Consider the following 24,748-nt stretch of genomic DNA (forward strand, 5'->3'; position numbering starts at 1 on the left):
GGCCCGCCTTTTCCTGTAGTCCACGATCATCTCCTTTGTCTTTCTCACATTGAGGGAGAGGTTCTAGTCCTGGCACCACACTGTCAGGTCCCTGACCTTCGGTGGTCAGCCTACCACTGTTGTGTCGTCAGCAAACTTAATGATGGTGTTGGAGTCGTGCTTGGCCACGCAGTCGTGGGTGAACAGGGAGTACAGGAGGGGACTAAGCACACACCCCTTAGGGGCCCCTGTGTTGAGGATCAGTGTGGCATATGTGTTGTTGCCTACTAGAGGTCGACCGATTATGATTTTTGAACGCCGATACGGATTATTGGAGGACCAAAAAAAGCCGATAACGGTTAATCGGCTGATTTTTTTGTATGTATGTATGTATGTATGTATGTATGTATGTATATACATACATACATACATATACATATATATACACATACACACACATATATATATATATATATATATGTATATATGTGTGTATGTATATATATATATGTATATATGTATATCTATGTGTAATAAAGACAATTTCAACAATACTGAATGAACAATGAACACTTATTTTAACTTAATATAATAGATAAATAAGTAATGAAACATGTTCAATTTGGTTTAAATAATGCAAAAACACAGTGTTGTAAAAGTGTAATATGTGCCATGTAAAAAAGCTAATGTTTAAGTTCCTTGCTCAGAACATGAGAACATATGAAAGCTGGTGGTTCCTTTTAACATGAGTCCTCAATATTTGCCCGAGTTACAACAGGAACATACTATCCCTCCATCAGTGCTCAGACTGTCCGCAATAGTCTGAGAGAGGCTGGACTGAGGGCTTGTAGACCTGTTGTAAGGCAGGTCCTCACCAAACATCACCGACAACAACGTTGCTTATGGGCACAAACCCCCCGCCGCTGGACTAGACAGGACTGGCAAAAAGTGCTCTTCATTGATGAGTCGCGGTTTTGTCTCACCGGGGGTGATGGTCGGATTTGCGTTTATCGTAGAAGGAATAAGCGTTTCACCTGTACTCTGGAGCGGGATCGATTTGGAGGTGGAGGGGCCGTCATGGTCTGTGGCGGTGTGTCACAGCATCATCGGACTGAGCTTGTTGTCATTCCAGGCAATCTCAACGCTGTGCGTTACATGGAAGACATCCTCCTCCCTCATGTGGTACCCTTCCTGCAGGCTCATCCTGACATGACAATGCCACCAACCATACTACTCGTTCTGTGCGTGATTTCCTGCAAGACAGGAATGTCAGTGTTCTGCCACGGCCATCGAAGAGCCTGGATCTCAATCCCATTGAGCACGTCTGGGAGCTTTTGGATCGGAGGGTGAGGGCTAGGGCCATTCCCGCCAGAAATGTCCAGGAACTTGCAGGTGCCTTGGTGGAAGAGTGGGGTAACATCTCACAGCAAGAACTGGCAAATCTGATGCAGTCCATGAGGAAGAGATGCACTGCAGTACTTAATGCAGCTGGTGGCCACACCAGATACTGACTGTTACTTTTGATTTTGACCCCCCCTTTGTTCAGGGACACATTGTTCCATTTCTTTTGGTCACATGTCTGTGGAACTTGTTCAGTTTATGTCTCAGTTGTTGAATCTTGTTATGTTCATACAAATATTTACACATGTTAAGTTTGCTGAAAATAAACGCAGCTGACAGTGAGAGGACGTTTCTTTTTTTTGCTGAGTTTACAATGTTGTTGATACATCCTCAGTTTTTCTCCTATCACAGCCATTAAACTCTGTAACTGTTTTAAAGTCACCATTGGCTTCATGGTAAAATCCCTGAGCAGTTTTCTTCCTCTACGGCAACTGAGTTAGGAAGGACGCCTGTATATTTGTAGTCACTGGGTGTATTGATATACTCTTACAAAAAAATGTGTATTTGACATTTCTACACATCTACCAATAGGGGCCCTTCTTTGCGAGACATTTTAAAACCTTCCTGGTCTTTGTGGTTGAATCTGTGGTTGAAATTCACTGCTTGACTGAGGGACCTTACAGATAATTGTATGTACACAGATGAACACTATTAATGCAGACAGAGTCCATGCATCTAATGTGACTTGTTAAGCAAATGTTTACTTCTGAACTTGTTTAGGCTTGCCATAATGGGGTTGAATATTTTTACAGTTAATTAACATAAACACATTTTGCATCTCCAGGCATACTGTAGCCTACAAGCCACTGATGCATACCTTTGGCACATCTACATTTTTAAAAGTCTAATAAATCCTTTTAATATAGCCTACACTATCACATTAAATCCGTTATTTATTTTAGACAGGTCTAAAGAGACTTGATATGAAGGAAATGTAGTCCATTTCAGAAGAACAGAATAGCATACTCTGAGTTGTCCTTATGTTAGGCCCTGATCTGGCTATGCATATGGCTGTGGACCACACTGTGACCACTACACTAGTTCATTTAGCAGACAAGATTTGATTAGAATTCCGTGGCATTATTTTATATTATTTTATAGTATGAAGATTACAATTTAACATAGCTGAATAAAATATAAAGGATGTTTTCTCCAAACAATTTGAAGGAGTGCGCACCTGCAGCTGTTCTGTGTTGAGCGGTTAACAAAGATACAGGTCCGCCTATATGCTTCATTTCAAGTTATTTATGCAACTTTAGTTGTGATACAAACGTTGGGCTGTATGTTTTGATTTTTAATACATTCTAAAGCTACATGATGCGACTCCAATGATCATTTGAAAAATGTCACATGAAAGGCATGAGCTTTGATTTGTGTCTTGTGAAGGCTGCACACACTTCATCAGTCTGTCATTCACAATGTGACAAGAATCTGATAATATTTTCACCAGGCCTCGATTTTTCCCGGTGGCATCCCCTTGTTTGGCTGTAATGCCCCATAAAACATACATGTATTTTGCTGCCAAAGTAGCCGTTGTGCCCGTGGGTTGAATATAATAATTATAATTCCCTTCTCCCGGCAGCACCTCTCACTCACATGACTCTCTCAGATATCTCAATTCTTATTAGCCAATACCTGTCACACGATCAGGTTCTTCTCTCAGGCATCTGAGCTCCGAAGTAGGCTACAAGTGAAGACAGACACATCGGGGACGCAACTGCGCGCATCCCTCTTATCGAATTCCGATGTGCATATTGGAGATTTTAGAACTGTCCACATTTACTTTTCGACAGCCAACAAGATGAGTAGGCCTAACGAACAGCAAAAGCACTAGTCTATGTCAGTCTACTATCCCCATAGTACAAAAGTTGACCTGTATCGGTCAACTGACATTTTTAAAAGCAATGAGGCTGATGCAACAGATCAGAACATTTAGCTTAAAATGTTGATAAACTATTTGGCTATTTCTTCACATTATAAGCGCAGCAATGCACACACGGCAGTAGGCTGTAAGCGCGAATGTTCCAAAATGCAATCAATTAGTGGGAAAACACTATTCTCAAAAGTGACCGCAAATGCGATTATGCATGTAATGCTTTTATTATAAAGGTGCATTTTTAAGGTGAAAATGATCTTCCCCAAACTTGAAACTGACGCGCCGCCAATGTATGCCAGTTAGGCTCTACACTGGTTGTAAAGCGGATTAATGCGCTTCATTTTAAGAAGTTATTTGGCCACTTTTAAAAACATATAGACCTATGGGCTAGGCTACATGAGCTGAGCGACTATGATTTCAAAAAGTCGGGGGAAAAAAGGCATGCTCTGTTTATTACCTTACTGCACACGCTGGGCATCATTCAAGTGATAATACATCACTCACAAGTGATAGGCTAGTATTGTCACCCATCAGACTATTCTTAATTTCATATTTTCTTTACATAGCCTATACTAAATAATATACAAGTGCTGACAGAAAGTATTCAGAACCCTTGACTTTTTCCTAATTTTGTTAGGTTACAGTCTTATTCTAAAATGGATTCTTGTTTTTAAAAATTCTTATTCTTGTTTCTTTCCCCCTCACCAAACTACACACATAATGACAAAGCAAAAACAGGTCTTTAGACAATTTTGCACATCTATATATAAAATAAAAAATGTAAATCACATTTACATAAGTATTCAGACTCTTTACTCAGTACTTTGTTGAAGCACCTTTGACAGCGATTGCAGCCTCGAGTCTTCTTGGATATGACACTACAAGTTTGGCACACCTGTATTTGGGAAGTTTCTCCCATTCTTCTCTGCAGATCCTCTCAACTTCTGTCAGGTTGGATGGGGAGCGTTGCTGCACAGCTATTTTCATGTCTCTCCAGAGATGTTCGATCGGGTTCAAGTCCGGGCTCTGGCTGGGCCACTCAAGGACATTCAGTAACTTGTCCCGAAGCCACTCCTGCATTGTCTTGGCTGAGTGCTTAAGGTCATTGTCCTGTTGGAAGGTGAACCTTCGCCCCAGTCTGAGGTCCTGAGCGCTCTGGAGTAGGTTTTCATCAAGATCTCTATGTACTTTACATTGTTCATATTTCACTCGATCCTGACTCATCTCCCAGTCCCTGCCGCTGAAAAACATCCCCACAGCATGATGCAGCCACCACCATGCTTCACTGTAGTGATCGTGCCAGGTTTCCTCCAGATGTGACGCTTGGCATTCAGGCCAAAGAGTTCAGTCTTGGTTTCATCAGACCAGAGGATCTTGTTTCTCATGGTCTGAGAGTCTATAGGTGCTTTTTGGCAAATTATTGAGGAGTGGCTTCTGTCTGGCCACTGTACCATAAAGGCCTGATTGGGGAAGGGCTGCAGAGATGGTTGTCCTTCTGGAAGGTTCTCCCATTGCTACAGAGGAACTCTAGATTGCTCAGTTTGGCAGGGCGGCCAGCTCTAGGAAGAATCTTGGTGGTTCCAAACTTCTTCCATTTAAGAATGATGGAGACCACTGTGTTCTTGGGGACCTTCAATGCTGCAGACATTTTTTGGTCTCGGAGCTCTACGGACAATTCCTTTGACCTCATGGCTTGGTTTTTGCTCTGACATGCACTGTAAACTGTGGGACCCCATATAGACAGGTGTGTGCCTTTCCAAATCATGTCCAATCAGTTGAATTTACCACAGGTGGACTCCAATCAAGTTGTAGAAACATCTCAAGGATGATCAACGGAAACTGGATGCACCTCAATTTAGAGTCTCATAGCAAAGGATCTGAATACTTATGGAAATAATGTATTTATGGTTTTTATATATATAAATTTGCACACTTTTCAAAAAATATTTTTTCTCTTTGTCATTATGGGGTGTGTAGGTTGCTGAGTTAAAAAAATAATATATTTTAGAATAAGGCTGTAACGTAACAGAATGTGGAAAAAGTCAAGTGGTCTGAATACTTTCCGAAGGCACTGTATGTGTGAAATTAGTTTTCATTTAGAATTGACACTTATATTACACCTGTATCGGAACAGGGGCAGGAAAAAAATATACATGTCATCTTTTCCCATGTTTCATTTTCATGCCAGCCAGCTAGCTATACTCCTGTTGGAAAGCGAAGGAATGTGCTTAATATTAGGAAAGTTGAGAAATAAATATAGTAGGCCTAGCATGTAGAAAGCTGATGGGATCCTCCTCTTTTTAAAAGAGGCCATCAAAACTCTGATTTCTCACGCAATTGCATAGTCTGTAGAAATGTTGAGCAACATGAGCCCATGGGCTCTCATGAAGTGTTTGATTTAATTTTCAATTACATTGTGTCTGGATATCCTGTGGGTGTGTTGTGTCAATTCTAACCGAAAGGAGAGACAGTATTCTTCAAAAAAACTTTATTATAAGATTAGCAAAAATGAAGCAATCAATAACAACCACTCAACACTCAACAACCTTTTGTAAGGAAAGCCGGGGTAGGCCGTCATTGTAAATAAGAATTTGTTCTTAACTGACTTGCCTAGTTAAATAAGGGTTCAATTTAAAAAGCTGATTTAGTTTGTCTATGCACATTTAAGATAGCTGACGTTACCATCATTGTCTGTTCCTTCCTGCATGTTTCCACACATCAAAGTTCTTGCAGATTGAGAAAACAGGATGTCACACATTGCAGTCGCACCCACACAAGACAAGCGTGTATCGAAATATTAACAAATGACAATGGACAATTTTCTAAGTAAAACAGTATAGTATTTCTAATTAAACAACATAATAGGTAATTAAATAATTTCCTCTACAGGTGAAAGACCATTCTTGATACACACGTGAAACTGTTGAGCATGAAAAACCAAGCAGTTCTTGACACACTCAAACTGGTGCGCCAGGTACCTACTACCATAACCCGTTCAAGGGCACTTAAATCTTTTGACCTCTGAATGGCACACATACACAATCCATGTCTCAATTGTCTCAAGGCTTAAAAATTATTCTTTAACTTCTATGGGCTAGGTGGGACGCTAACACAGCCAGTGAAATATCAGGGTAGCAAATTCAAAAACAACAAAATGTCAAAATTCAACTTTCTCAAACATAGAACTATTTTACACCATTTTAAAGATAAACTTCTCGTTAATCTAACCACATTGTCCGATTTCAAAAAGGCTTTACAGCGAAAGCAAAACATTAGATTATGTTAGGAGAGTACATAGACAAAAATAATCACACAGCCATTTTCCAAGCAAGGACATTTGTCAATAAAACCCAAAACACAGCTAAATGAAGCACCAACCTTTGACGATCTTCATCAGATGACACTCCTAGGACATTATGTTACACAATACATGTATGTTTTGTTCAATAAAGTTCCTATTTATATCCAAAAACAGCATTTGACATTGGCGCGTGATGTTCAGCAAATGTATTCCCACCAAAACCTCCGGTGAATGTGCACATCAATTTACAAAAATACTCATCGTAAACGTTGAGAAAATATATAACAATTATTTTAAAAATTATAGATAGACTACCCCTGGATGCAACCGATGTGTCAGATTTTAAAATAGCTTTAATGAGAAAGCACATTTTTCAATATTCTGAGTACATAGCTCAGCCATCACGGGGAGCTATTCAGACACCCGCCAAGTTCGGGGCAACCTAAACTCAGAATTAGTATTAGAAATATTCTCTTACCTTTGCTGATCTTCGTCAGAATGCATTCCCAGGACTGCTACTTCCACAAGAAATATTGTTTTTGTTCGAAATAATCCATATTTATGTACAAATACCTCCGTTTTGTTCGTGCATACAGATCACTTATCCAAAGGCATAACGCGCGAGTGCGGAATAAGAGACGAAAAGTCAAAATGTTCCATTACCGTACTTAGAAGCATGTCAAACGCTGTTTAAAATCAATCTTTATGGTATTTTTTACGTAAAATTGCGATAATATTCCAACCGGACAATAGCATATTCATTCAAGAAGAAAAAGAAGGAACGGCGTGCTCGCGTGACCGCGCATATCCAATCCCTTTGTTGCCAGGCAGACCACTCAGTAACTGAGCTCCTATTATCTGCCCAGTGACAGGAAAATGCTGAAACCACTTTCTGAAGGCTTTAGACAGCCAATGGAAGCCTTAGGAAGTGCAACGTCACCCCACAGACACTGTAGCTTCGATAGAGAATCAAAAGAACTACAATTTTCAGACTTTTCACTTCCTGCTTGGATTGTTCTCAGGTTTTTGCCTGCCATATGAGTTCTGTTATACTCACAGACACCATTCAAACAGTTTTAGAAACTTCAGAGTGGTTTCTATCCAAATCTATTAATAATATGCATATTCTAGTTTCTGGGCCAGAGTAGTAACCTGTTTAAATTGGGTACGTTTTTCATCCGGCCGTGAAAATACTGCCCCCTAGCCCAGACAGGTTAAACTTTCTCCTCCCCTTCATCTACACAGATTTGAAGTGGATTTTAAAAACCCTTGAGTTGATGTCCGTGCCCCCATGAACATCTAATTAGCATAATAAAAACATCTCAGGTGTAAAAATTCTTCTCCTTCCGGATTGAAGTGGATTTAACAGGTGACATCAATAAGTGATCAAAGCTTTCACATGAGCTGTGAACAAATACCCATACTAAAATACTGTATACTTAATGATACAGTGGCAAGAAAAAGTATGGGAACCCTTTGGAAATACCTGGATTTCTGCATAAATTGGTCATAAAATTTGATCTGATCTTCATCTAGGTCACAACAATAGACAAACACAGTCTACTTAAACTAATAACACACAAGAAATTATAAGTTTTCATGTCTTTATTGAACACACCGTGTAAACATTCACAGTGCAGGGTGGGAAAAGTATGTGAACCCTTGGATTTAATATCTGGTCGACCCTCCTTTGGCAGCAATAACCTCAACCAAATGTTTTCTGTAGTTGCGGATCAGACCTGCACAACGGTCAGGAGGAATTTTGGACCATTCCTCTTTACAAAACTGCTTCAGTTCAGCAATATTCTGGGGTGTCTGGTGTGAACTGCTCTCTTGATGTCATACCACAGCATCTCAATCGGGTTGAGGTCAGGACTCCAGAAGGCATATTTTCTTCTGTTGAAGCCATTTTGTTGTTGATTTACTTCTGTGCTCATTGTCCTGTTGCATCACCCAACATCTGTTGCGCTTCAATTGGCGGACAGCCTAACATTCTCCTGCAAAATGTCTTGATACATTTGGGAATTCGTTTTTCCTTCAATGATAGCAAAGCAGCCCCAAACCATGATGCTACCTCTACAATACTGTACAGTTGGGATGAGGTTTTGATGTTCGTGTGCTGTGCCTTTTTTTCTCCATACATAGTGTTGTGTGTTCCTTCCAAACAAATCAACTGTAGTTTCATCTGTCCACAGAATATTTTTACAGTAGTGCTGTGGAACATCCAGGTGCACTTTTGCAAACTTCAGACATGCAGCAATGTTTTTTTTGGACAGCAGTGGCTTCTTCCATGGTGTCCTCCCATGAACACCATTCTTGTTTAGTGTTTTAAGTATCATAGACTTGTCAACAGAGATGTTAGCATGTTCCAGAGATTTCTGTAAGTCTTTAGCTGACACTCTAGGATTCTTCTTAACTTCATTGAGCATTCTGCGCTGTGCTCTTGCACTCATCTTTGCAGGACTGCCACCTTTGGAGAGTGGCAACATTGCTGAACTTTCTCCATTTATAGACAATTTGTCTTACCGTGGACTGATAAAAAAAAAATCTAATTTATTTATAAAGCCCTTCTTAGATCAGCTGATATCTCAAAGTGCTGTACAGAAACCCAGCCTAAAACCCCAAACAGCAAGCAATGCAGGTGTAGAATGAACATCAAGGCTTTTAGAGATACTTTTGTAACCCTTTCCAGCTTTATGCAAGTCAACAATTCTTAATCTTAGGTCTTCTGAGATCTCTTTTGTTCGAGGCATCAGGCACTGCTTCTTGTGAATAGCAAACTCAATTTTTGTGATTGTTTTTTATAGGGCACGGCAGCTCTAACCAACATCTCCAATCTCATCTCATTGATTGTACTCCAGGTTAGTTGACTCCTGACTCCAATTAGCTTTTGGAGAAGTCATTAGCCTAGGGGTTCACATGCTTTTCCCAACCTACACTGTGAATGTTTAAATGATGTATTCAATATAGACAAGAAAAATACAGTAATTTGTGTCTTATTATTTTAAGCACACTATGTGTGTCTCTTGTCTTATGCAGAAATCCAGGTAATTCCAAAAGGTTCACATACTTTTTCTTGCCATTGTATACTACATACTATTAGTTCATTTTAGTACACCGTAAACTAACGGTATCCTTTCAGTTGAGCGAGCAAGCCCTTCGCTTGTCTACCGGAAGTTGATGCTGTTGCTATGCAACTTCTTGCAAGCTTGTTAGCATAACAAATTACTAACTAGACATCTTATAACCAGTGGTGGAAAAAATACTAAATTCTCCTACTTGAGTAAAAGTAAAGATACCTTAATAGAAAATGACTCAAGTAAAAGTGAAAGTCACCCAGTAAAATACTACTTGAGAAAGTCTAATTGTATTTGGTTTTAAATATACTTAAGTATCAAAAGTAAATGTAGTTGCTAAAATATACTTAAGTATCAAAAGAATAATAAAACATTCCTTATATTAAGCAAACCAAACGGCAAAATTTATTAAGGATTGCCAGAGTCACACTCCAACACTCAGACATAATTGAAACATAAAGCATTTGTGTTTAGTGAGTCCGCCAGATCAGAGGCAGTAGGGATGACCAGGGATGTTCTCTTGTGCGAATTGGACCATTTTCCAAGCATTCAAAATGTAACGAGTACTTTTGGGTGTCAGGGAAAATGTATGGAGTAAAAAATACATAACTTTCTTTAGGAATGTAGTGAAGTAAAAGTAAACGTTGTCAAAAATACAAATAGTTAAGTAAAGTACAGATACTCCAAAAAACGATTTAAGTAGTATTTTAAAGTATTTTTACTTAAGTACTTTAGTAATTTTTAGTCATTTTTTAGCAGACGCTCTTATCCAGAGCGACTTACAGTAGTGAATGCATACATTTCATTTCATGCATTTTTTGTACTGGCCCCCCGTGGGAATACGAACCCACAACCCTGGCGTTGCAAACACCATGCTCTACCAACTGAGCCACAGGGAAGGCTGAGCCACTGCTTATGACTTCATTAACAATGCCCATTAAGAACACACAACCACTATACCACTTAGCTAAGCTAAGAATGACCTGAATAATCAAGTCAATAGATTGTGTTCATAAAGCCACTGTGGTTATCTACTCCGATTTCAGAGCACTCTCGTCTGAGTGTGCCAGAGCACGGAATAACTGACAAATTTACGAACACAACACCCGTTTAATATGGCCGGTGTCAGTAAACAATTGGCCCAGCGTCGTCCGGGTTTGGCCAGAGTAGGCCGTCATTGTAAATAAGAATTTGTTCTTAACTGACTTGCCTAGTTAAATAAAAAATATTTTACAAAACGTCAGCAAAAAAGCGTAATTAAATTGTTGCCAGCAGCACAGTTAGTCAACAGCGCTCTGGATAACATAAAGACAGCCTAACCAGCTCTGCTAGGGAGAGTAAAATGGTCAGAGTCAGCTGTTCTCTCATCTGTGTCTGGAAGTAGCTAGCAAGCTAGCCAACGTTATCCAGTTAGCTTGGGTGCTTAATCTGAGGTCAGAACGCTTGGATCAACCCTACTCCTACGCCACGCCCATTTCCTGATGAATTGCATTATGGGCTATAAAAAGCACGTGAACTGGTTGTATACTTCTTATTTTGGCGAATGTAGTACGACATCTGGGAACTTTTGGCATACTAACTATACCCATACTATGACCAGTAAGCATACTACATACTCAATTTGTCACAAATAGTACCATTAGTGTGGTTAGTATGAGTTTTCAAACACAGCTCTGGATACACCTGGTCAGTCTATGTCATGGAAAGAACAGGTGTCCCCAATGTTTTGTACACTCACACAGACCCCAAACCGGCTGCGCGCCTGCGCTATCGTGCATACATATATTTTGTCCCCCTACACCAAACGCGATCACGACACGCAGGTTAAAATATGGGAGAGGCAGGACTTGCAGCACGACCTGCGTCAGAAATAGGAATGACTTCTATTTTAGCCCTTGGCATCGCAGACGCTCGTTGGTGCGCACGAGCAGTGTAGGTGCAATAATTGAATAACATGGATTTCTAAATGTATTTTGCGAAGCTCGCAAACGTGACGTGTCCGGTCTGGTCCGCATGTAACTCCTGTGCCACACGAGACCTGTAACGCGCTGCATCATCTCTTCCGTAGCGGTGGGGGCAGTGTTGTGTAGGCAATGAAGGATGCTTGGTTCCTTCATCTGATCAACAGTATAGGCTATGCATCAAAGAAGCCTATTTTGCATTGACAACCAAATATAATCTCAACTACTGTTCAAACAGTAAACCAAACAACATTTAACCTTAATAGAATCCACACAAAATTGCATTTTGTTTAGAAGTAATAACTAGTGATTACAGGCTATTATGAAATGGTAGAAACTGCTGTAGCCAACTAACGTTAGCTAATCATCTAGCTGTCTTCTCCGTGACCAAAACATGACGTTCTATTTTTAGCTGATAGGGGAATGAATACACAAGCAGCATATCAAACTGGGATACTGTTTTAGGTTACACCGGCAAGTATAAGACTATTTGCCAGGTATATATTTTGTATTATTAATCAGATATTCTTTAAATCCCACTCCACCCACGTGCAAGCATGTAGATCAACAGAATGGACCAACTCCGGGCCCTAGTTCCAGCGTAGTTCTAGCATATGACATAGTCATAAATTAGCAGTACATTTTTTTTTAAATATCAGGTCATAAGGTTTTTTCTAAAATCCTGGAAAAACTCCTTGCCCTAGGGAGCGTGGAAACATTAAAAACACTTTACACAGGCTGCGAATGGACAAAGACTAACTTGGCTGAGCTGGCTGTATGCAGGATTGCAGGTTTAGGGCTTTGAATCTGTAATTAAAAAGATACTCATACTGTATGTCATCACTATTGTGTTGATCGATTAATTCCAGCCAATCATTTTCGATTAAAAAGGCCTAGGTAGCCTAGCCACCTGAAGTGTGAATATAAACCAAATCTGATCACAGTCACATTTTGTCAGAACACAAATAATTTGGCCAATTTTAGGCTATAAATAGTTTAGGCCAGTTTCCCCAGATGGGATCAGAGACAATAGGCTTCTCTAGGCTATCTGGATCTGTACTTATCTATTTCATAAATATTATTGTTTTTTTTTATCAGATATGTATTTTACCACAATTTCCACAAAATTCTCATTACAGCAACAATCCAAAAAAGTTATAAACAAATCAATTGCTAATATTTACATAACTCCTAATGAAAATGCCTGAGTTAAAAACAACACTGAAAATAAAAATAAAACATTTAATTATAAAATGATAACATTTAATCAGTCTTTCTCCCAATTTGAGCTTTTTAAACATTTTAGTAATGAGAAGGCCAAGTGGGGGTAAAGGGGGTGTTTGAGAAAAAGAACCTCATTCTGAAGGCATATACACAAATACATTAGCTTCTTCTCCTCTAGATGAGGCATCATTGGTGAATAAAACTTTATTTAAAAACTGATTGGAGTTTTTACAGGAACTTTAACAAGTGTTATGGTAATGAGACGCATGTCCACAGACACTATTTGTACGTGATAAATATAGTTTCATGTAAAATTCAACTAGTATACCATTTTTATGGTCAAACTGCAGCAACATATTTTGTGTTTTATTTAAATCAGTTAGGTGTTTCTAAAGTAACATTTTATAAAATGACCCGAGAAATGTAATCCGGACTCATTTCGGCAATGAAAATCTGGTGTGAAAATGTGCAAAATTCAGGCATAAATGTAAAATGTATTTATAATAAGACACTTTGCGAAAAACTAGACATCTTAGTCCCAAAAATGATAGTTGATTTTACAGATGCATCATGTTTTTTTTTCAACTCAATTTGCTATAGACATGTTTAAAAATGGTTTCATGACAATCCCCCATCTGCAGCTGTGGGTGTTATCAGTAGGCTACAGTTGATCAGATTGAAGCACAGACTAATTGTGCAGGTTGATAAATCACGAGGCATGTTTCTTTTATTTATTGGTGGCAGGTATGGACTTCCATATAAAACTTGTTGCAGTGAATTCACTTGAACCATGTTTTCAGTCACAATTAGCTTTTACCACATGTACTGATTTGCATGATATTGATAAAAAATTAAGCCAGGTTTGTTGTTAAGGTAGTCCTTTTGTACTTTTATATTAGAATGAGAGCATTAATCGTTCATTTTTGTTAGGCTAACTTTACTTGATGAAGACATGCTGTTACAAAAGCAACTCAACTCTCTGCCTTTTTATAGTGTAGCCTACAGATGAGAAAATCAACCTTTTTAATTGTCTGCATGTACATGCTTGTGAATTTTTGCCTTATTCAAGAGTGTAATATGGTTTGGTTGTATTATTCAAGAGTGTAAAATGTTTTAAAAGAAAAGTTTGTCATTGTTAAATAGTTTGTGTTTACTGGCTAGTGGCTACTGTGATATTTACAGTCAATTTGAGCTGCAGACCAAGAATGTCACATGGTCAGCCACAATGAAAGGTTAAGGCAAGGATGTAATGTGAATGGAAAAGTAGCATTCTCTTTCTCTACCCCACTCCTCAGACTCCTTCATATCTCCTAGTGGTAATGGGGCCTTTCTCTCTGTCCTACTTCTGTGTGTGGTGCATTTCAGGCAGGAAGCTGAGGGGAGCTGGCCCACTGAAAGGAGTAGTGGAGGGGGGAACACAGGCACCTGGCAGAGAGAGGTCTGGAGAGAGGACTGGAGAGAGGGAAGGAGAGAGGACTGGAGAGAGGACTGGAGAGAGGACTGGAGAGAGGACTGGGGGACGACAGTTAGCCACCATTTCCCCACAGGCTCAATGTGAGGATCAATATTATTGTATGTGAAATATTTTTCTTAACCAGAATGTAATTTTTTCAAATGAGCCCTAACAAAGAAAGCAGTTACAACTCAATTCAGAATTTACGACCAACCCTGGATGAAAGGCAGCACATATTCAGTCTCAACTTGTCTAATTTTGTCACATATCTCTTGTCTCAACTCATCTCATCTCATATCCCTCTCTGCAGGCTGTGCTGCTCCGCAGGCTCCCACTCTTGGCCCCTCCCCCAGCCTACGCCCCTCCCTCCTCAACGTCCTGAGTTCCATCGAGCCAGGAATGGTCAACGCAGGCCATGACACCTCCCAGCCAGACTGTTTCACCTCCCTTCTGTCCAGCCTCAACGAGCTGGGAGAGAGACAACTGGTGTCTGTGGTGAACTGGGCTAAAGCCATGCCAGGTAAACCACTCTTCCTGTATTCTACTGTTACCTAACCACTACATGGTACCAACCCACTACCCCAGGTGTGATAGAGAGAGCTGGGAGACAGAGCTGGTCTGTGTATGACTGATACCAGTGCTGTAGCTTCGGTTCTAGTTTTCTATGTCCTTCCCACCAGAGGGACATAACGTATTTTATTCTCCCTGTACTGTGTAGGTTTCAGAGAGCTGCATGTAGACCAGATGTCAGTGATCCAGTCTTCATGGCTGGGGTTGATGGTGTTCTCTCTGTGTAGGTTTCAGAGAGCTGCATGTAGAAGACCAGATGTCAGTGATCCAGTCTTCATGGCTGGGGTTGATGGTGTTCTCTCTGTGTAGGTTTCAGAGAGCTGCATGTAGACCAGATGTCAGTGATCCAGTCTTCATGGCTGGGGTTGATGGTGTTCTCTCTGTGTAGGTTTCAGAGAGCTGCATGTAGAAGACCAGATGTCAGTGATCCAGTCTTCATGGCTGGGGTTGATGGTGTTCTCTCTGTGTAGGTTTCAGAGAGCTGCATGTAGACCAGATGTCAGTGATCCAGTCTTCATGGCTGGGGTTGATGGTGTTCTCTCTGTGTAGGTTTCAGAGAGCTGCATGTAGAAGACCAGATGTCAGTGATCCAGTCTTCATGGCTGGGGTTGATGGTGTTCTCTCTGTGTAGGTTTCAGAGAGCTGCATGTAGACCAGATGTCAGTGATCCAGTCTTCATGGCTGGGGTTGATGGTGTTCTCTCTGTGTAGGTTTCAGAGAGCTGCATGTAGAAGACCAGATGTCAGTGATCCAGTCTTCATGGCTGGGGTTGATGGTGTTCTCTCTGTGTAGGTTTCAGAGAGCTGCATGTAGAAGACCAGATGTCAGTGATCCAGTCTTCATGGCTGGGGTTGATGGTGTTCTCTCTGTGTAGGTTTCAGAGAGCTGCATGTAGAAGACCAGATGTCAGTGATCCAGTCTTCATGGCTGGGGTTGATGGTGTTCTCTCTGTGTAGGTTTCAGAGAGCTGCATGTAGAAGACCAGATGTCAGTGATCCAGTCTTCATGGCTGGGGTTGATGGTGTTCTCTCTGTGTAGGTTTCAGAGAGCTGCATGTAGAAGACCAGATGTCAGTGATCCAGTCTTCATGGCTGGGGTTGATGGTGTTCGCTCTGGGCTGGAGGTCTTACACTAACACAGATGCTAGAGAGCTCTACTTCGCTCCTGACCTCATCTTCAACGAGTGAGTACAACTATTGTCTTGCTGAATACAATATTGATAAATCTCTTTCTCTGGACAATAAATAAAAAGGAAATAAACAAGGGAAAGAAACAATCCTAAATTAAGAATAAACATTATACTGACCCTCTCTCTCCTCCCTCTCTTTCTCACTTTCTCTCTTTCTCACTTTCTCACCCTCTCTCACACCTTCTCACCCTTTCTCTCTCACCTATCTGCCTCGCTTTCTCTCTGTCTGTCTCTCTCTCCACCTGACCCCCCCCAGTCAGAGGATGCGTGTGTCCAGTATGTATGAACACTGTGTCCAGTTCCGTCTGCTGTCCCAGAGGTTCTGTATGCTCAGAGTCACCCAGGACGAGTTCCTCTGTATGAAGGCTCTGCTCCTCTTCAGCATCAGTGAGTCACATCACTGACACACTGACACCAAGTGACTGTATCATTATCTGGTTCAATATCTGCTTATTTCTTTGTGTCTGTTAGTCCCTGTGGAGGGTCTGAGGAATCAGAAGTGTTTTGACGAACTGAGGATCTCTTACATCAAGGAGCTGGATCGTCTGGCCAGCTACCATGGAGAAAAACACCACACACAACGCCTGTTCCAGCTAACACAGCTACTGGACTACCTACATCCAGTAATATACACTAACCCTGACCCCTAACCCCTAACCAACACCTATTCCAACTAACACAGCTACTGAACTACTTATACTCTGTAATATACCCTGACCCCTAACCCCTAACCAACACCTGTTCCAGCTAACACAGCTCCTGGACTACCTACACCCAGTAATATACACTAACTCTGACCCCTAACCCCTAACCAACACCTGTTCCAGCTAACACAGCTACTGAACTACCTACACCCAGTAATATACACTAACCCTGACCCCTAACCCCTAACCAACACCTGTTCCAGCTAACACAGCTACTGAACTACCTACACCCAGTAATATACACTAACCCTGACCCCTAACCCCTAACCAACACCTGTTCCAGCTAACACAGCTACTGAACTACTTATACTCTGTAATATAGATCTACTATCCCTAACTTCTGACCCCTGACCTGATCAACCCCCCTTGCTTTGGTGGTACTGAAAGTTGACCCCCCCCTTGTTCTCCACCCACCCACCCTCTTTCTCTCTCTCTTTCTTTCTCTCAGATTGTGAGGAAGCTGCACCAGTTCACCTATGATCTGTTTATCCAGGCCCAGTCTCTGCCCACCAGAGTCAGCTATCCAGAGATGATCTCTGAGATCGTCAGCGTTCACGTGCCCAAGATGCTCACAGGCATGGTTCAGCCAATCCTCTTTCACAATGCACCTTGCTAGAGGGTCTTCCTATCACAATGCACCTTGCTAGAGGGTCATCCTATCACAATGCACCTTGCTAGAGGGTCATCCTATCACAATGCACCTTGCTAGAGGGTCATCCCATTACAATTCATCCTAAAAGAGGGACGGACAGACAATAACAAAACAATCTGCTAGACATTCAAATCAGGGTCCCCCATTGATTTTGTCAGTCTCTCTCACTCAGATATCATATGAACATGGCATAAGTCCTGGCAAAATGTGTAGAATTGTAGAAAATTGGCTTTAAAACAGCAAGATTTTCTCTCCACCCCGTTGCAAAATGAATATAATTACAGAAAATGTGCTGTAAAACCAGAACATGTTCTGTCCACCCAATGGCAAAATGTTTAGAATTGCAGAACATGTGCTTTAAAACCACAACATTTTCTCTCCTCCATGGCAAAATGTGTAGAATTTCAGGAAATGTGCTTTAAAACCAGAACATTTTCTCTCCGCCCCATGGTAAAATGTGTAGAATTTCAGGAAATGTGCTTTAAAACCACATTTTCTCTCCACCTCATGGCAAAATGTGTAGAATTGCAGAACATGTGCTTTAAAACCACAACATTTTCTCTCCGCCCCATGGTAAAATGTGTAGAATTGCAGAACATGTGCTTTAAAACCACAACATTTTCTCTCCTCCATGGCAAAATGTGTAGAATTTCAGGAATATATGCTTTAAAACCACAGCATTTTCTCTCTGCCCCATGTCAAAATGTGTAGAATTTCAGGAATATATGCTTTAAAACCACAGCATTTTTTCTCCGCCCCGTGTCAAAATGTGTAGAATTGCAGAAAATGTTTTTTTATTTATTTTTTGCCGTCAAGAGGGGGACCACTGAAATGTTTTACCCGCGAGGTGGGGGTAAACCTAGCCCTGGTTCAATATATCACAAAACACCTTGGAGGTTAAAACTATAACTATAACCTTGTTAGACACCCAACAATTTACTGTACATAATTAGACACAAAGCCATTGATGACATCACATCAAGTCGGTTTTAGCATGCTAAGATGGCATCTCACGAGGGAGATTTATGTAGACATAACATGCACAGTTTGAGCTACTCCAGGAAGTGATTTTGCAGGCTAGCTCAGTGCTGCCCCTCTCATTGAATATCTCAAGTGGAAATGATAGCCGACCGGGGTACTGCAGGCTGCCATAGCAACTAAATTATCCATATAACTTCAATGTGTGATTTAAAAAAAATAATCGGTTCAAGGACATACATCTGTTGTAATAGAAGCAATTATCTGTAACATGATTGTCTTCAAAAGTTTTTTTTTTTCTTTCTTTGAATATTGACCTGAGGTTTGCCATTTACTATATGGCAACCTTTACTATAACGGGGATCCTGCTTTCTTGAAAAAAACAGCCTGGCTTCAATGAGAGGTGGCAGTTGGTCTCCCCTGGGTCCCGCACATACTCTTCCTTTGCGCTGCTAGTCACTAGCCTGGAATCCAAACTGAATATCATTCTGTATTGTTCACTATCCTTCACTTCACTGACAGTCACCAGGATGTATGCCATTGATTACGTTGGATCCCCTGATCTCAAGCTGGGGTTTGATCCTGAATGTACATCTCAGATTGTTGTTTTTCTCTTTTACTTTTCAGTTTACCCATTATTTGCTCTTTCATAGTTTCAGCAAAATGTAGTAGTACATTACACAATGTCAAAATAAGACATAATTCTGAATTACACATTATTCATACTCTATAGACACAGACAAAGAGGTGCCTATAGCTGTTCATTTGACCTTTGTATATAACACCATATCAAGCACAAAGTGTACATGACTTCTGTAAATATGGAATGGATTATATGTTGCATATTCTACAAAAACAAATCAGACTTCTTTCAAATTTGATCTAAAACGAACAAATAAAACTATCTATATTCCACTTCACTGGGGTCCCTTTCTTTATTTAGTGTTTTCCATGGTGTGTCCAGAGGGAATCAGGCATACAGGGTGTGTCCAGAGGGAATCAGGCATACATGGTGTGTCCAGAGGGAATCAGGCATACAGAGTGTGTCCAGAGGGAATCAGGCATACAGAGTGTGTCCAGAGGGAATCAGGCATACAGAGTGTGTCCAGAGGGAATCAGGCATACATGGCGTGTCCAGAGGGAATCAGGCATCCAGCGTGTGTCCAAAATAGAACCGTATAACTTATAGAGTACTACAGGAAACGGCAGAGACAGCACGCCCCTATCCACATCGACCGCAGTGGAGAAGGTGAAAAGCTTCAAGTACCTCAGCGTACACATCACCGCCATTCTGAAATGGTCCACCCACACAGACAGTGTGGTGAAGAAGGCCGCAACAGCACCTCTTCAACCTCAGGATGCTGAAGAAATTCAGCTTGGCCCCTAAGACCCTCACAAACTTCTACAGATGCACAATTGAGAGCATCCAGTCGGACTGTATCCCCGCCTGGTACGGCAACTGCACCGTCCGCAACCGCAGGGCTCTCCAGAGGGTGGTGCGATCTGCACAACGCATCACCGGGGGTACACTTCCTGCCCTCCAGGACACCGACAGCACCCGATGTCACAGGAAGGCCGAAGATATCATCAAGGACATCAACCACCCGAGCCACAGCCTGTTCACCCCGCTACCATCCAGAAGGCGAGGTCAGTACAGGTGCATCAAAGCTGGGACTGAGAGACTGAAAAACAGCTTCTATTTCAAGGCCATCAGACTGTTAAATATCCATCACTAGCCAGCTACCACCCGGTTAAACCTCAAACCTGTACCTTAGAGGCTGCTGCCCTGTAGACATGGAATCACTGGTCACTTTAATAATGTTTACATACTGCTTTACTAATTTCATATGTATTTACTGTATTCTTGTCAATGCCACTCCAAGATTGCTCATCCTGATATTTATATATTTCTTAATTCCATTCTTTTACTTTAAATTTGTTTGTATTGTGAATGGTTAGATATTATTGCACTGTTGGAGCTAAAAACTCAGCATTTCGCTACACCCACAATAACATCTGCTAAATATGTGTACGTGACCAACACAATTTGATTAGATTTTTGAGTCGGGCACATAGGGCTCTGGCCAAATGTCCTGCACTATATAGGGTGCCAATTTCTGACTCAATCCCAGTCATTTTCCATGAAAAGCCTATATTTCTCATTCAGGTAAGGTGTTACTATCTGTTGAAGTATTGAGCTTCATCAATACTTTATCCTATCCGAGTTCACATTTCTACTTACCAAATAAATACCTTACCTCACTAATAAGTCAGTGGCCTGATTCCAAAAGGTGCGTTCTATTCAGTGATGTGATATGGTTAAATAAAATAAAAAATATGTTCACAACGTTACAGATAGAAAGGAAGCAACACAATTCCCTATTTTACCTGAGAAACCATCATCTGTTCACCACAATACATTTCTATCTCATTCTGTCAACAACAAAAAAACAACGAATGGGGAGGCAGGTAGCCTAGTGGTTAGAGCGTTGGGCCAGTAACCGAAAGGTTGCAAGATAAATATGTCGTCCTGCCCCTGAACACGGCAGTTAACCCCCTGTTCCTAGTCCGTCATTGTAAATAAGAATTTGTTCTTAACTGACTTGCGTAGTTAAATAAACAAAAATGTTGCAACCTGAACAGGCCCCAGTGATAATCTGTTTATGGGTCTTGTAGTTTTTACTTCTCAGCCCGATAAAAGCCCACAGCGACATAATTAACAACAGCTTGTCTGAGCAGAGCACTTCAGTGATCAACTACAGCCATCTAGTGGATTGTAGTGTTACTGCAACAACCAGCAAATGAAGACCAGCTGGCAATGCGACTGACAGTCTGCCACATTGATACCAACCGCATTAGATCTACATGCTGGAATCATCATGAAAATACATAAATCATCATGGGCGTATAATGAAACTGTATTTTCTGATCTCATAACATTTTTCATGTACGAACATGCCTCAACAACCTCTTGCCCTCAATGTTTTCTGTTGAAATCCTGGATAAGAATATGGTTTAGGGCAGGCTCAAGCCCTAGGCTCTATATTCCAATGTCCACACTGGTACCACACTTAGTATGAAGCATTTCAATGTACTCTAAACTAGGTGGTATAGTAGTACGGAGATTGGAACGGGACCTAAATAGTCTCGTTCAAAACAGCCACTGTCTACAAGTCTGTGGCTTTGTCCCAAATGGCACCCTTTATAGTGCACTACTTACCCTAACCCCTACATAGTGCACTACTTTTGACCAGGCCTCTGGTTAAAGTAGTACACAATATCATGAATAGGGTGTAATTTGGGACGGACCCTCCGACCAGTCTAAACCAGAACCAATGTCACATCGAATCGCTCTGATTCCTGTGGGTTTTTAACAGTCCATCTAGTCTCTCTGGTTGTATGAAAAATGAAAAACATTCTTCTTTCTGTTAGTGAAATGTTTTAGTACATCACTCCACAGCGAGGAGTGACATTACTCTGACTGAAAGCCACTAGTCTATTTTAGTTCGTTGGATTGGATGTCCAAAAGACCCCCACTGTAAAAAGCCCAGCTCTGTCAGAGTAATATCCTGCACTGCGGCCATGTTAAGCACACACACACACACACACACACACACACACACACACACACACACACACACACACACACACACACACACACACACACACACACACACAGTTCGTGCTCTAACCAACTCTCAACAACTATTTGTCTCCTCATAAATGACGCAGAACTGAGAGTGATCGAGCGCTGAAATATCACTTATCTCTAAATATATTATTTGCAACATTGCCCTTGTGGTTTGACTTTAAAAGGACTGGCATCTCGTACAGTTGAAATGATCAAAAATAGATGTGTTGACGTCGACAGTTGAACTTTTAGTTGTGATTCCATTTGATTTGTGTGTGTGTGTGGTCTCCCAGCCATTTGTACATCAATATTACATTTCCACTGTAGTGGACGTACTGGAGAGTAGAGACAAACATCATAGTCACAAATAACTCTAGTCTTTTACATTCCTATTGGATATATATTTATATACATATGAACACTTAAACCCAATGCTCACCAGAGGAGAACATGCAGTAGAAACAGAATCAATGTCCAAGGAGTCGTTCTGACTGGTCATACACTACATGACCAAAAGTATGTGGACACCTGATCGTCGAACATCTCATTCTAAAATCATGGGCATTAATATGGAGTTGGTCCCCCCTTTGCTGCTATAACTTCCTCCACTCTTCTGGGAAGACTTTCCTCTAGATGTTGGAACATTGCCGTGGGGACTTGCTTCCATTCAGCCACAAGAGCATTTGTGAGGTCGGGCACTGATGCTGGGCGATTAGGCCTGGCTCTAAGTTGGCGTTCCAATTCATCCCAAAGGTGTTCGATGGGGTTGAGGTCACGGCTCTGTGCAGGCCAGTCAAGTTCTTCCACACCATTCTTGACAAAGCATTTCTGTATGGACCTCACCTTTGTGAAAGGGGGCATTGTCATTCTGAAACAGGAAAGTGCCTTCCCCAACTGTTGCCACAATGTTAGAGGCACAGAATTGTATAGAATGGCATTTTATTCCATAGCGCTAAGATTTCCCTTCACTGGAATTAAGGAGCCTAGCCCGAACCATGAAAAAGGTTCAGGTTTTTGCGGTCGGAGTCCGCACCTTTGGAGGGGGTACTGTCATGCCCTAAAGATAGAGAGCCCTCTGGGTTCTCTATGGTGTATAGGTCAGAGCGTGACTAGGGGGGTTTCTAGCGTTTGTATTTCTATGTTGGTGGATTGTATGGTTCCCAATTAGAGACAGCTAATCGTTGCCTCTAATTGGGGATCATATTTAGGTAGCCCTTTTTCCCACCTGTGTTTGTGGGATATTGTTTTGTGTGTGTGCATGTTGCACCACGGCTTTCACGTTTCGTTGTTTCTTTATTGTTTTTTGAAGTTTCACTTTAAATAAAGATGTGGAACTCAACTCACGTTGCACCTTTATGACGATCGTGACAGTGTAAAGCTCGGCGCCATTGGACTCTGGAGCAGTGGAAACGCATTCTCTGGAGTGATGAATCACGCTTCACCATCTACGTAGCAGTCTGACAAACTAATCTGGGTTTGGCGGATGCCAGGAGAACACTACCTACCCCAACTGTAAAGTTTGGTGAAGGAGGAATAATGGTCTGGGGCTGTTTTTCATGGTTCGGGCTAGACCCCTTAGTTCCAGTGAAGGGAAATCTTAACCCTATAGCATACAAGTACCCTAAAAGCTCATCACAAAGCTAAGGGCCCTGGGACTATTTACCCCCCTCTGCAACTGGATCCTGGACTTCTTGACGGGCCGTCCCCAGGTGGTAAGGGTAGATAACAACACATCTGCCACGCTGATCCTCAACACGGGGGCCCCTTATGGGTGCGTGCTCAGTCCCCTCCTGTACTCCCTGTTCACTCATGACTGCATGGCCAGGCAGGACTCCAACACCATCATTAAGTTTGCTGACGACACAACAGTGGTAGGCCTGATCACCGACAATATGAGACAGCCTGTAGGGAGGAGGTCATAGACCTGACTGTGTGGTGCCAGAATAACAGTCTCTCCCTCAACGTGATCAAGACAAAGGAGATGATTGTGGACTACAGGAAAAGGAGGACAGAGCACTCCCCCATTCTCATCGATGGGGCTGTAGTGGAGAAGGTTGAGAGCTTTAAGTTCTTTGATGTCCACATCACCAACAAACTACCATGGTCCAAATAGACCAAGACAGTTGTGAAGAGGGCACAACAAAGCCTATTCCCCCTCAGGAGACTGAAAAGATTTGGCATGTGTCCTCAGATCCTCAAAAAATTCTACAAAAAGTTCTACAGCTGCACTACTGAGAGCATCCTGACTGGCTGCATCACTAGCTGGTATGGCAATTGCTCGGCCTCTGACCGCCAGGCACTACAGCCGAGAGTGCGTATGGCCCAGTACATCACTGGGCCAAGCTTCCTGCCATCCAGGTCCTCTATACTAGGCGGTGTCAGAGCAGTACTGGAGCAGTACTGGAGCGCTAAGTCTAGGTCCAAAAGGCTTCTTAACAGCTTCTACCCCCAAGCCATAAGACTCATAAGACTCTGAATATCTAATCAAATGGCTACCCAGACTATTTGCACCCCTCCCTCTGTTACGCTGCTGCTACTCTCTGTTAATTATCTATGCATAGTCACTTTAACTCTACCTACATGTACATATTACCTCAATTACCTCTACTAACCGGTGCCCCCGCACATTGACTCTGTACCGTTACCCCCTGTATATAGCCTTGCTACTGTTATTTTACTGCTGTTCTTAAATTATTTGTCATAAAAAAAATGTACTTATCTATTTTTATTTCTTAAAACTGCATTGTTGGTT

At 41.5% G+C, this 24,748-nt stretch overlaps 1 protein-coding gene across 1 annotated transcript in view; it reads left to right on the forward strand.

Moving 5' to 3' along the window:
- LOC115167995 (androgen receptor) overlaps window positions 1-19,285 on the forward strand; it is a 34,864-nt gene extending 15,579 nt beyond the window's left edge. The window contains exons 4-9 of the mRNA XM_029722826.1: window positions 14,185-14,391; window positions 14,583-14,792; window positions 15,881-16,025; window positions 16,288-16,418; window positions 16,503-16,654; window positions 17,184-19,285. Coding sequence (XP_029578686.1) covers window positions 14,185-14,391; window positions 14,583-14,792; window positions 15,881-16,025; window positions 16,288-16,418; window positions 16,503-16,654; window positions 17,184-17,351 — 1,013 coding nt within the window. The 3' untranslated portion in view covers window positions 17,352-19,285. The remainder of the gene's footprint in view (window positions 1-14,184; window positions 14,392-14,582; window positions 14,793-15,880; window positions 16,026-16,287; window positions 16,419-16,502; window positions 16,655-17,183) is intronic.
- The last annotated feature ends 5,463 nt before the right edge of the window (window positions 19,286-24,748 follow it).

The sequence above is a fragment of the Salmo trutta genome, chromosome 3 (assembly GCF_901001165.1).
Source record: "Salmo trutta chromosome 3, fSalTru1.1, whole genome shotgun sequence".
In the NCBI taxonomy this organism is placed as follows: Eukaryota; Metazoa; Chordata; class Actinopteri; order Salmoniformes; family Salmonidae; genus Salmo; species Salmo trutta.